We start from the raw sequence: 14,562 nt of genomic DNA, 5'->3' as shown, positions 1-14,562 counted from the left end.
ACACACACACACACACACACACCTATAAAATTGCTGGCTTTGTACTTGAGACATGTTCACAGCAATCAATAAGAATTTTAATTAGGTTCATTGAGCATTAATGAACTTTGCATGCACCAGTGAAGCAGTCCGGCTAGTCCTAATGCTTGTTTTACAGTCCCAGCCAGAGAAAAGTTCTTGGGGAAATGAATGAATATAATACATAATACATCTGAGCATTGCGAGGTGGACAAATTTGTATTCTGAACCAGGAAATTATAAACATTGCATAAATCACTCAGAATCATAAGTCACTCATTATACCAGAATGATCCCATTCCACACAGCACTTCAGTGAAAAAACAAAACAAAACAAAACACTACTTTCCCCAAGTGAAAAATACTGTCCTGAGAAAATTGTATTCTCTAATACTTCACAGACAATATTGACATTTGCAGTTTAAGTACATGGGTTAGAGTTAGAGAGAGGCATAGCTGGAAAGATAGCAGAAAGTCAGATGGGCTCAATAGGTCCAAGGGGCACACACAATGTGTGATAGGAGCAAGCTATTCATTAACCACTTAAATGATTCACCACGGCACAGAATTATGAGACCTACCTTACCATAATGATCTCAAGTAGAGAGATTGTGAGGAATTTCAGACAGACAATATAATCCAGAAGAGGAATGGTTCCTGGTCTGTCATTTCAGACAGAACCGTTTTAGAACCGGTTCCCTACCGGAATATATTTGTAATTTCACACACAAACGCTTCTGTCCTGTTTAGGAAACGGGGCTGAAGCATTTTACCTGTCAACCGCTTCCAAGTAGCCTTCAGTTTCCTCTCCTAGTTCCGATGCGCTTTTCCCCACCGTTTTTCGCCCGCGTGGGCAATTTCCGGCTTTTTAAAAAATGTTCACTTTATAGCGCTATAATGAAACGGCAGTATATCAACCCCATTGGAATGCCTGGAGTGTTACGTTATAGCACTATAGCGCTATAGCGCTCTAAAGTGAACGTTAAAAAAAAAGCTGGAGATCACCCACGCAGGCGAAAAACGGCAGGGAAAAAGCAGTGCAGTCTGAAAAGGCAAACCGCTTCAGAACCAGCTCTTTACCGAAAGGGGAAAGCCGTGTGTGAAACGGCTTCAAAACGGGTTAAAAAGGGTAATGTGAAATTCCTCTGTGTGAAACTACACCCCATGTTCCAGATCATCCCTTGCAGGCTTGTTGGTAATGAAAAGAAAGGCCCCCCCAAAGACTGCAAAATTTACCACTGGATCAAATTGGTAGGTCTTGCATTGAAGTGTCTTTCAAGATGTAGCACATTTTCTGATTAACAGCTCTATGCATTCTACCACCTATAAAAGGTGATCCAGGGAAGGACCTTACATTTGTTACATGTACAAACTATAAGAGGAAACCTCATAATCTACTTACAAATAAAAGAATGTGGAAAAATTCCTGTTGTCAATCCCCTGTCTCACAAATATTGCTTCACAATAAACATGACTGTTTTCATAATACAGAAAGCTTACTGTATATGTTTCAAAAATAATTTTATAGATATTTCAACTTAGACTTGTTAGATAGGACAGGTCTAGGAAACAGACTGAAATGATTCTACATACTGTATGTAAAAACAGAATAGCTTCTAGCCAAACTGAAGATTCATGAACTTCTGAACCCTACTTTAAATTTCTGGGTTAGATAAACCCAGTTTTTCCACTAGCGAAAAAGGAGAAAGGGATCCCCCTTTGACTACCACCAAAGGCCATGCTGGGCATTATGGGCAAAAACTATGTGAGATGGGGGCTATAATAAGGAAATGAATGAACTGAGATGGAGCAAAAAAGCTGGCTGGTTCCAACCCATTATTTAATCAGTGACTTTAAGTACAAATTAATGGTGACAGATCTGGAGCATGCATCTGAGTATGTATGCAGTGTGAAAGAACAAGATCCTATACTTTAATTCAAAACTACCACTAATTCCATTGTCAATTCTTTGCAGATCACTACTGCAAGAGATGTAAACCCAAGACCACTTAATGCAAATTACCTTGCCCCCACACCACTGCTCATACTTACAATCATGGTGGCTGAAACATGTGAAAAGGGTGATGAATAACTTTAAGTAAAAAAATCAGGAGTGTGTGTGTGTGTTATTGCAGATGGATTATAACTACACGTTGACCCTGCAGGGAATGCACTCAATTTCCTGCATTACTACAGAATAACCCTTCTCCCATGCACTCCACTGTAATTAAATTTGGAATCTTTAACATCACCACTCCACCACAATTCAGATCATCACTTCATTCATTTTCCTTTTGAAAGAGCATTACACAAATATGTGCATGCACATGCATACACTCAAAACCAGAAGGTAATGATTGTTATCCAATCAATTAAACATTTCCTCACAAATTATATTTTAAGAAGGTTAACGGACTTCTTACAAAAAAATGTTTGTTTTTTTAAAGAAACAGAATTCCAAAAGTAAAGAGCAACAGTGTCCAATGAAATGTGGGATGCTTCATTACCAAGTTCAGTACAGACATATGATATCCATCTAATTAATCTTTAGGCCTCTGCTATTATGAGTCAGAAAGACAGTTATTACAGAAAGGTCAAGCTGTGACAGCCATATATATTCCCTTATTCAGAAAGCAAATTGAAGAATTTCTCTAGATTCTACCCTATCATTTTACAAACTACTCCACTTGCACTGACCTTAGGGTCTTTAGAACTGGTATTTTAAGACCAAGGTATCAACTTATTAATGGGTCTGAGAGATGTCTATCCTGGTTTAAGGTCAGGAAAACACCATCTTTGAACCATCAACACAGGAAGGAGTGTATATGAGGAGAAGCTTGGGAGGTAGTTTTCTTACTCTCAGTCCAAGCATGACACATTATTTGTGACCAAGAAAACCCTCTTCACAGTGTAAAACAATTCAATTGTAAATACATGAGAAGGCCTGAAATATATGGGGAAAGTAGCCCCTTCCTATTGGCCATCATGGAAAGTAAAATGATTGGAGCAGGGGAGACGGGAAGCTCAACATTTGAACTTTAAGACTGCATATAATCTTAAACACCATTACTTGGACACGTGCCCTTGAAAACATGCTTAGCACTGAACTGAAAGCCAGTTGGCTGCCTGCCTGCTGAGCAAGAAGTCTGGCCACCCAGCTCTCATTTTAGGAAATTTCAGTTAACGTTAGCATAGCTAATGGCACTGTTTAAACTTTTAATTATCAGCCAGTCTCTTTTATTCTCTCTTGTATGCTTCTTCCTCATCTCCATTTCCTTGTTTCCTTCTATCAACATGCCCGTAGAAAGAGACAACTAGCCAATAGCAAAAGCACAGAATTTACATTTAGCACCAAGGCTTTCGGGAAGGAAGTCTGGACAAAATCTGCTAAAAAGAATATTGCCAGTTTTGTGTTTTATTTTTTTTTTAAATTTGAGCAGCTTTGAAATATTATGGGATGAGTAACCATAGTTTTGGTATCATAATGAAATTAAAAATGTCAAGATCTCAGCTGTTTATATACAGCTTTGGAAGACAATCCTATGGGATGACTATTCCCATGGCTTCACCTCGAGCTAATATATACATGTGCAGTGCCAAAAACAACAACAACATACCATCTGCTTCTTTAAAACCACAACTATTATAGGGTAAGGTATTCCGAATGAGTGAACTATGTAAATTGGGGCTGTTTCAGACATATTGGGATGGTTTGGAAAATGAGATATCCCCATCAAAAAAGTGTGATATCCTTCTAACAGAGGCATTACCCAGAAGAAGTTGGAAAGACCCTACTGTCACTATGTATTTGGACTATTATTTTTCTTTTATCACCCTAACTCCCCAAAGAACTCAAGGGTATACCTAGGGTTTATCCTCAATTATTCTCTGATGCAAGCTGGATCAAGAGATAGTAGCTAGTACAATCCTAAATACAGTTAAAAAGGTAAAGGTTCCCTTGCTCGAAAGCCAGTCGAATCCGACTCTAGGATTGCGGTGCTCATCTCCGTTTCAAAGCCGAGGAGCCAGCGCTGTCCAAAGACATTTCCGTGGTCATGTGGCCAGCATGACTAAATACCAAGGCGCACAGAATGCTGTTACCTTCCCACTGAAGTGGTACCTATTTATCTACTAGCAATTTCTTGCTTTCGAACTGCTAGGTTGGCAGGAGCTGGAACTAGAGACGGGAGCTCACTCCGTCATGCGGCACACTCGGGTCTTGAACTGCTGAACTACTGACCTTCCACAGCCTGCAGTTTATAGCGTCTTACCCACTTGAGCCACCGCAGCTCCAAATACAGTTACACCCTTCTAAATCCATGGAAGTCAATGGGCTTAGAACTTTGTAACTAGGTTTGCCAGCCCCCAGGTGGGAGAGGAGGATCCCCTGATTTGGCGGGCTCCACCCGCCAACAGCCACCACCCAGTGCAACATCCCCGGTGTGATGATGTCATGCAGAAGCAATGTCATCATGCTAGGGATGCTGCACCGCAACGCTCTGGTATTTTGGGCAAAACTCTATGGTAGCAATAGTTTTGTCCAAAACATCAGAGTGTCGCCATGCAATGTCCCAGGTGTGATGATGTCACTTCCACATGACATCATCACACTGGGGATGTTGCACATGGCAATATCACCCTGCCCTCGCACTCCCGGAGAGCTCCCTCCTATCCCCTGCCGGTGAGCTAAGAGGATCTGGCAACCCTATTTGTAACTCTGCTTAAGACTGAACCTCAGGTTACCCCAGTGGGTTTTGTGGCTGAGAAAGGATTCTGAAATGCTGTATTCAGAACACACTAACTCTATCATCACAACCTGAGTATTAACTGAAGGCAATTTAAAACACAGGAATGAGTACTGGGTGCAGCATAATTTACATTATTAACATTTTTCTCTGATATAAAGAAAATGTGTTTTATTGTAACAATCTGCACCCACAAATCCAAATTCCAGGATGGGTCCTAGTCTTTTCTCTGCTTTCAGGATGTGTTCCTTCCCGTTTTGATTTCATCTTGTAAATCACCCCATTCTCATGCACTGGACCTATGTATATGTTATTTATATACATCGCACACATAAGCATCTGTTCACAGCCCATTTAATGAATGTGACCTTGCTTACTAAACCTCATATCACAATGAAAGCAGCTCAAACTGAAGAATATTGCACAGGTCACACTGGGATGTCCAACGTACATCATCCAACAACATAAATACTTGCTGGGGAAACAAGTCTTTAAAGTTCAGGACTCACTGGATCCACTGGTGCCCAGGCAATAACAGCTAAAACCAAAATTTATACAAGTGCTAGACACAGCTACAGTGGGACAATGGTGGGTGCCAAGATTCTGTTATTCTTCAATCATGTTTTTGAGACCTTTTTTTTTTTTAAAAAAAGAAAACACTCAGACAGCATTTCTACACGATCCAGAATACCCTTTCCCAGTGAGGCTCATAAGGCAATCATGTTCCTGTCCTTCTTGGCATCATGCTAATATCTGCTAGCACGTATTTTTAGACCGCCAAATTACTAACAACCAGCTGTTGAACAGACTTGAAGGTGGATTATCATTGCTTCTGTATTTTAAAGTGGTTTTATTTGATAGGTTTTAAATATGATTTTTTTTATTTAGTTAAATTGAAGTAACTGGATTCAAGGTGATTTTCTCCCATTAAATGTAATGAGACTATTTCAGTTTACATTTGAATACTAACGGCACTAGATTTATTTACCTATTTAATTTACACTATTTGTGGTCCACCTTCCTCACAGTGATTCAAAGCATGGTGAGTTGGTACAATCAACAAAATGGTATGTTCAATAAACAATGCATTAGGATTATAGGAGTCTGGAATCAACCATAAAGAACTGAAGCACATCATAAGTATGACACATAAAGTGGTATAAAAATTATATTAATAGGATCCTACTTATAGTAAGACATACACAGCAATATAGATCACAGTCCCTAATCATTTGTCCAAATAAGTTCGTAAATCAATTTGTACAGTGTAACCCTATTACTTGTACAGAAAGGCCCTCTTGGATAATTCAGTGCGGACCAGGATATATAGTGGGCAATGCTTACAGTGTATTTGCAAAGAGAAAGACTTTCAGATACTAAACAGATATTCTTCAGATACTAAACAAAGGGATATTCTTCAAATGAATCTAATCTGGAAATCCTCAAATATCGCTTTTCCTAGAGAAGTCCCAAAGATTCACAGTGCATTGCTAAGCAGAGTTATATTTTCAAAGCCTATTGACTGACTGACTTAGAACTCTGCTTTAACTCTGCTTAGGACTGTACTGTTAGACATTTTCTGTAACAGATATTTCAGAGAACTGACTTTTATTTGGGGTTGCAGAACTATCAAACCCACTGAGTTAACAATGTCAGATTGTCAAAAAGAATACTGACCTGGAAGAATGTGGTGGTGGTGGTGGGGGGTTTAACACTATTTTTGGAAATTTTAGCTGCTAACTAGCAAATCTGAAACAAATGATTTCTTTAATAACTGTCAGTAATTACAGAGTAACTATATCAGTAATTCATAAGGTTAATGTGTTATTTAGATAACTGAAGCAGATCCAGAAGTTTCAGAAAAAGGTTTAGCAAAAATCTTGGAAATTCAGTATCTTATTTCAACTATTAAAATTGTTTTGCATTAAACCATTTTCAATGGGATGAGGAGTCAATGGGATGTTTTGAGAATCCAACGAACCTTTTATATACACATACACATATATACACACAGAGACATGTACACACACAAGGGATTATTCTGGAATGAGTTTTTTTATTTCTAGTTACAGCTATTGTTGTATAAATTATATTTTGTCTTAACAATTTTAGTTACCCTAAAAGTTCCATTCTCTCCTTTAATTCAGAGATAAAACTAAAGATAACTAACTCCACTTTGAAATGTATATTAATTTGCCAGAATTTGAGCATGGGCTATTTAGTATAAGCACATTATTTCCCATTAAACACAAAAATCTGTTCTTTAAATTAAGCCTAGGGTACACTCAATGTAAACTCGCCACCTGAAAAGTTCTGAGAGCTGACACACAAAGGCTGCAGTACTGTACACACAACTTGGGAGTTCTTAAATCAGCCCAATGACACAGTGGCACTTATTCCCAAGTACAGGATTGGATGAAAAGCCAGCAGAATGTTGCATATATGAAGTATGAGCAAAGCTAGACCAAGCAACACTGCTATTTTAAAGATTCCTTTAAACAAAAGCCAGCCCAGGCCATCCTTTCATAAACATCAGCAAAATATAACAACAATTACAAGATTTATATGTTCAAATGTCTTAGTTGAGGTGAGGACAGGCATTGGTGCAGTTAAGAGGAACCAATCTCTTTGAATAATCCAGCCAAAAAGCCAAATCATCCTTCCTCTGCAGCAATCTTGTGGAGAACTAGTTTCGTCCTTTGAAATGTAGGGCTATTTCTCCTATACTACACATGCAGTTTTATGTATTTTAAGCAGCCCTTTTCTTTCTAACCATGACTTCATGAAGACATAAAAGCAGGGCTGCTTGCATTTCTATTTCTGAGGGGAAAGTGGTGGGCCAGGCAGAATTTTCATAATGGTGCACAAAGAAATACAACCGCAAAATTTAAGCACAAAAGATGTTTTGTGCCTTCATTTCTTTTACATGCCTCCATTTCTGTTACATATGCATACCACAACAGAAAATTCCTGGTTCACCTTTTTTAATGTAAGTGGATTAAAAGTAAGATTAACACACTGTCAGAAAGCGTGTTAAGTGATGGTGTCTGGTAGCTAAAAAAATTCTGATGGTTGTAAAACTCTGTTGGTGGCCATCTTGGTGCAAGGGGTTTTAATATAAATGAGGAATGACGGCAGCGATGGCAGCAGATGGGGGAAGGGAGCCCTACTGCCTGCACAGATCAAGGAAACAGGAGAAATTATCATTCCCCAAAGGAAAAACATTACATCTACCAAAAAAGCAGGTTAAAAATAACTACAAAAGCAACTGACTTCTTCATTTGCAAAGTTTCATCTGGTTTTGAATATGTTCTGAAATACAGAATATCTGAATAATAACGTAGAGTACCATTATACGTAGTGTACACTTTAAGACAGAACAATGTCTTCTGGATACGGAATAGTAAATGTGTATTTTATGCTATAAATCATTCTAAAGCACACTGAAATCTTGTTTCCCCGAAAGGAAAGGCAGAAAACAAATGCAATTTTCCATGTTGCACACCATGGACGTGAAGTCTCAATTTAGCATAATTTGATGATGGCTCATTCCAGTGAAGATACTGTACATATTTAGGCACCATACATATTTTAACCATTCTTCATGTGATAAGTTTTGTGGGTTTTCATATTTACAGAGAAATGTATGTATATATATACTTACAGATTTCAGAGCTGAGAGAGCATATTACAGATCACTGACTTATATTATACACTAATTTTAGTGCTACAACTATAGCCAGGTATTGTTTGCTTTTGCTTTGATCACAAATGCCATCTCTGAAAAACTGTACCTATTGCTGGATGGTCAACAGAAAACCAGAAAAATAAAGAACTGCTCTAGGAAGCGATGCTGTATGACAATTTTCTTTTCTTTCAGATAAAGAAATTTTGCTATACTTACCATGGGATTTTACATTAGATGTTAGGGAGGGACCCAAGTCATTCACTGCACCATACATCCTTGGCCAAGAAATTAAAGCAGTCAGCATGTAATGACCATAAAGACAAGACAGCTATCAAGCTGCACATTCAGCAGATACACGAGTACTGTAACATGTTAAAAAACTCCCCATCCCTCTTTAGAGGGAGAATTAATTGCAGGAAAAATTAATGGCAATGACATGAAAAATATTTGAATAAGATCCTACAATTAAACAATCATAAACATATTAATTGGGACCTAGTTTCCTAAATACAGGAGCAGATACATGGAAACCTGTACCAGAAAAAATATAATGGCTGAAATCTAAAGTACCACATCTGCATAAGATTTTCCATTTCCCCCTTTCTGACTGCCCTCCAACTTCTGAACCCTCCCCCAGTGGTTTAGGGTTCCTACACAACAGGACCCAATGGGATGTTAGTAGCTAAGGCTATAAGGAGAAAAACCTGGAATACACAGCCCTTTGCATTCACAGAGATCTCTCTGGATCTCTGCCAGGGTATCCTTCTAAACTGCACCCAGGGCTAACAGTTCCCTAATAATGGACATAATAGGCATGGGGGAAATAACCCACACTTCCAACGCTAAAACAACAAGGATCCAAACCTTACATCCTCCTATAAATCACACTCAGTGTTCACACTCAGTGTTCACACTCTTTCCTGAAAGTCTACATTTTCAGATCAAAAGTACCAGAGTTGTCAAGGAGCTACTTGTTCGGGAGAACCTGAGCTAGGCCTCATCTGCCCAATGAAAAATGTAATGTGGTCAGTCTTGCAACTCAAAATGTAAATTATCTTAACACAGAGCTTTAACAGTACACAAGTTATAAATGAAATGCAGAAACTGTTCAAAAATGACATATTTGTGTACAAATAGTAACCAAATTTATTACAAATATGAATAAATGGATGAGTTATGACTTTAGGGTCAAGCACCATGGCCTAGAGGGTAGCTGAACACCGACCAGCAACACTGATTTCTTGATTGGAAACAGCACCTCTGAACGTTAACACAGTGCTAGAAACAAACAAAACCTCTCTGAATTTAAATCACTCCGAATTTCTGAAATCTTTGATGTTGTATGTGTCAAAGCTAAGCCTATCTTTGCCAACACCCGACATTTTGATTTGTGGTCAGTAAAGCAGCTGTTGTCGCAATCTACTCACTATTACTGTGCAATTATTGTGATCATTAGTTTATACAGTACTTTTAAACAGCTTTACAATGTTGCCCTCCCCCATTAATCTGTTAATTTATACAATGATTTCTTTGACACCTGTATTGGCTGAACCCTAGAATGCTGTTACCACAAAGAATTAAATTGTATTATTTGCAAGACACAAAATAACACATTTCTTACTACTAGTTCTTACAGCTGCTTTATAGCATTAAGTATCATGGCAGCTTAACTCCACTCAGAAACCTATAGCTGTTGTAATAATAAGTTTTCTTCAGAGACCTAAAAATTCACAAGATGCTAAATATAAGCAAAATCTTAGACTCAACCCCAAAATAATAAGCTACATTATTTATACATCATTTATCTGTACTGAAGCAAAGATTTGAGTGCAATAAATACAATGAGTCAATAGATGGCACCCCATCTCTTAGTAAAGGGACAAATCAGGAATAAAATCACAAAAAAACCCCTCAGAAGTGACAAATATGGTGTTATGTTGATCTGAACAAGCATTCATGACGATTAATTAGGGACATTTTGCCTATGCATGAGAAATTAACCACACATTTTATATAACCCTTTGACAAACATGCATAATAAGCGGGATTAAAAGATTATCTACATGGTATATGTTTTTACGATATAAAAATGTTTTGGTTACGCAAATTTGATATATACTTTGCATTCTGGTTCATTAAGAAACATTACAACTAGGTTAGACTGAACTTGGAGACAAGTATTGAATAAGCTGTTTTATCATTAATGTAAATACAAACTAATGTTTATTTATTCTTTCACTTATTTCTAATGGCTAATATAAAAATGACATTTAGTATTTTCATTTCTTGGGTTTGGCCTACCTTTGAGTTATACCAAGAAGTATCCAGCATATGATATTATGAAGTAGTAGATATCAAAATATGACTTGCATTGACAGAAGATTTAGAAATGGTGGTTTAAAATTTTTAGGTTGAATTTTTTAAAAAAATCCAAAGGCACTGATAATGAAATTATTTTACTCTTTTTAGGAAGATTTGCTAGGACATCAAGAGACAAATACAGCCACCAATATGGGTATCAACACAGAAAGTGCTGTGGAAAACACTGTCCTAACATACTGCAATCCTGGATTATCTTTCAAACTGACAGTAGAGAAAAAGAAGGTTCCTATAAAATGATAATGCTGTAAAATTGTTCTTGTAAGAAGGTGCTACAAAACAACTTTCAAAGCCCATTATAAGAACTGATTCCCCCCCTAGAATCTGATAGCCAAAAGTGAAGCTAAATGCAATGTACTTTGAAGCATTTATCCAAGTTGTTTAGACTTCATGTTTCTTCTAATAACCAAAAAAAGAAAGGGAATATTTAAAAAAAACATGTGTTTGAAATCATACATAGAGACATCACAAAACATCAGTATTTTTCTAAAGAGAAAACAGGAAAAGTCATAATATTCTAAAATGTCAGTAAGATTATATTTGAAAGTACCTTGTGCCATATATAAATGAAAATATTTAACTTTCCAACATATTTAAAGGTGACAGCAGTTTACTGTTTAAGCTTATGTTATTTTTAGAAGCCATTCAAGATTCTCATGAGCAAATTAATCCCTAATAGTTTATAATTATATGGAAAAGCCAAATATAAATCTTGCACAAAGTTTGTAGAAAACATTAACCTTGCCCTAAAACAGTTAACAGTGAAGGTTCTGCTTTTCTGAAGCTTTGCAAACAAAGTGGAGTAGGAATACTGAAATGTATGTGTTGAGCAGTTATTAGAAATAAAGCCTCCTAAACAAGGTTCAATTGATTTCCTCATTAAGAGACATCCATAACTGTCCATTTCTAATAATCAGATACCATTCACTGAAATGCTGAATCAAAGGCAAAGTCGTTTTCTTGGAAAAGGTGAAGACAAAAAGTACAGTTTTTGGAAAGGTAGGAGTAATAGTGCTGCTTTGTACTTCTGTAAGACATCAAAGGATATTATTAGTCTACTTATGAACTGTTGATGAAGCTATGGGCAGCAAAGTGACGTGATGGCATCACAGAATGATTTCTGTTACATAAACTGTTTTCAAAGAGTGCTGGAAAAAAATCCCCAAGAGTATATTCATGCATTCTTCAGTTCAAAAACTCTTCAGATATTTATTATCTTCCTTCACAAGATTCTTGTCTATATTTTATGGTCAGCAGTTCACAGAAGAGTAAATAGGCTGGGTGTAGAAGAAAATAAAAAAGGTGTTTCTACTTACTGTTAGGTGATACTGCCTCCATATTTCTGGGCAAGCCTGGAAAATAAAAATATTGATCAGCTGGGAGCATGAAACAAGGTGCTTTACAGCCTGTTGGTTTTGGCATAACACAGTATCCACCGGTGTCGGTCACAGGAAAATAAGAAGCTTAACTGAAAGGGTCTGCATTTCAGCTTCAAAAACCTGGCTAGACAGTTTAATTGAATTTTACACTGGTTTAACACACTCCCTGCCATTGTCAGAAAGCCAGTAACAGTTTTTTCTCTCCGTTTCTTTTGCTAAAGTTTCAAAGTTTCGAAGACAAGTTTGCAAGTGTAAACAAAATGCCAGATGAACCACAGCAGGACCTTTGCAACATTCTAGAAGTTAATATGTGTCATACGTGACATTCAGATTCTGAAGCCATGTTACTGGTTTTGACTCTGCCTATAATCTAATGAAAATATCATAATTGCATGTAGTTAATCCTTGACAGAACAAAGTAAAATGACCTGTATAAACAAGGAGTACAACTCTTTATTGCTTTTAAGTTTACAAGACTTTATTATTCTACTTCGCTCTTTTTCCATACTACACTTAAAGCATTGAATTATAATGAAAATTTCTTTGCATACTATTTCAAGTACAAGAAGAAAGCACACAAGTACTACTTGTTTCTCAGTTACACATGCATGTACTTTCAAAAAGAAGCTTTTTTTCTGCTTTCAACTTCATATCTTAAAATTGTATTAATGCATCCAGCTCCAAGCTTTTAATTTTCTTTACAACTTCTCCTGTACAAACATAACATGTCAATTTACTGTACAATCTCCTCCTCAAGGATGCTTGTAAAAACAGCCATATTGTAAATGTACATTAATACGTTAATTCAAAGTGATCTCATAAGACATTATTTTAAGCAGACACACGAGACTAGCACCTACAGATGGAGGAGGGGTACAGAAAAGCAATTCTTTGTGTGATGGTGTAACTCACCCAAATACAGCTCTTTGTTTTTCAGACATCACAATATTATAAAAGAAACCATAGATGGTATTACAGTTCCCCTTCCAGCTAAAATACTCAAACACTCTTGGATGAAAAAAAGTACTTGCAACTTGTACTGAAATATACATTTAATTTATTACTTTAAAAAGTTTTTTTTTTTCACTCAGTACTATCAAAATATTCTGCCACCTGCAAACCATACATGGATTGTGCAGTATGTCACATTTCTGCAGCTTTACTACCAGGATAAGCATGCAGACTGTTTATGTATGAGTTCTAGGCAGTTTCTGATCATCACAGTGTTTCTAAAATAATGAGGCTGAAAAATTACAGCCAGTGAGTTATCTTATGCTGGAATGTCGAATGTGACCTCTACTTATGAGAAATTTAATAAAAAGATTGGTTGGACCTATAATAATAACTGTATCACACTGTGTATAAGGGTGTCTTTTGTTTTAGAACTCTGTTGCATTGAAATAAACCTAGACTTCCTTCCTCTTAATGAAACATTAAGGAGGACAAAGCCCAATATGTTCATTTTTAGCCTTGGGACAAAAAGAGAAACAGAAACGTGCTTGCCACAATTTCTTTTTATTCACATGAAATTCAAATGTTAATGCATTTTCTTCAACAAAATGGCATTTAAGTTGCACTTACAAGCACTTTCAATGGGATTGCCTTGCAAGCAAATATGTTTAGGACTGAGCTTTCAGGTTGTTAGTAGAGTGTATACACATAAAAACACACACAAGCTATCCCCAAAGAGGATAACTATGGAAGAGGCTGTTTAAAACTGACCTTTCAGTATTTGAGATGGCTGACTGATACCTTGCATCAAATCTACAGAAACAGTTTGCACTGTTTTCGTATCACCAAATGACCCCCCTTTGCAAAGATTGTAATTAACAAATGCTACAGAATGCAGATTGCTCAAACGAAGCAGGAAGGCTTGTTATGGAAGAAAGCATCATCAAATTCAAAAACAACTGAGCCTGTGATTTCTCTTATTTAGAAGCATTTAACCATGGAACTGCCCTCAGTTTGTTTTTTAAATGTACAGAGCTCTGGTAGAATACAGCTACATCAGAATAATATTGCATTTATTTCTTGGCACAGTGGTCTGACCTTACCAACATTTAGTTGTATGAACACCAAGTGCCCACTCGTCAAGGAAGCCACACCCATCTTTTACACCAAACGCACCTTTAAATCTCTCTACTCTTGCTAGCATCGTTTCCTAAATTCTGCACAAGCGATTTCCTCCCTTATATATTTTCCCACCCACAACTGGGATGGATGAGCCTTCAAAAAATTTTTAAAAACAAACCAAGCAACTTCGTGACATCAGATGAATCAAAGAGTTTATATTGTTCTGTTTGACCCATATTGAATTTTATCATGTGCTAATTATTGTTTTACGAGAACAACA

General features: G+C 36.9%; 1 protein-coding gene across 2 annotated transcripts in view; it reads right to left on the bottom strand.

Moving 5' to 3' along the window:
- The window catches only part of ZCCHC7 (zinc finger, CCHC domain containing 7), a 227,055-nt gene that overhangs the window by 53,138 nt on the left and 159,355 nt on the right, over positions 1-14,562 (bottom strand). For both annotated transcript variants that reach the window (XM_015416453.1, XM_015416454.1), the window contains exon 6: positions 12,147-12,182. In XM_015416453.1, coding sequence (XP_015271939.1) covers positions 12,147-12,182 — 36 coding nt within the window. The remainder of the gene's footprint in view (positions 1-12,146; positions 12,183-14,562) is intronic.

Source organism: Gekko japonicus, unplaced genomic scaffold, assembly GCF_001447785.1.
Source record: "Gekko japonicus isolate JY-2015 unplaced genomic scaffold, Gekko_japonicus_V1.1 scaffold2130, whole genome shotgun sequence".
Lineage (NCBI taxonomy): Eukaryota > Metazoa > Chordata > Lepidosauria > Squamata > Gekkonidae > Gekko > Gekko japonicus.
The sequence above is the reverse complement of the archived record's forward strand: the minus strand, read 5'-3'. Positions and strand labels throughout refer to the sequence as shown.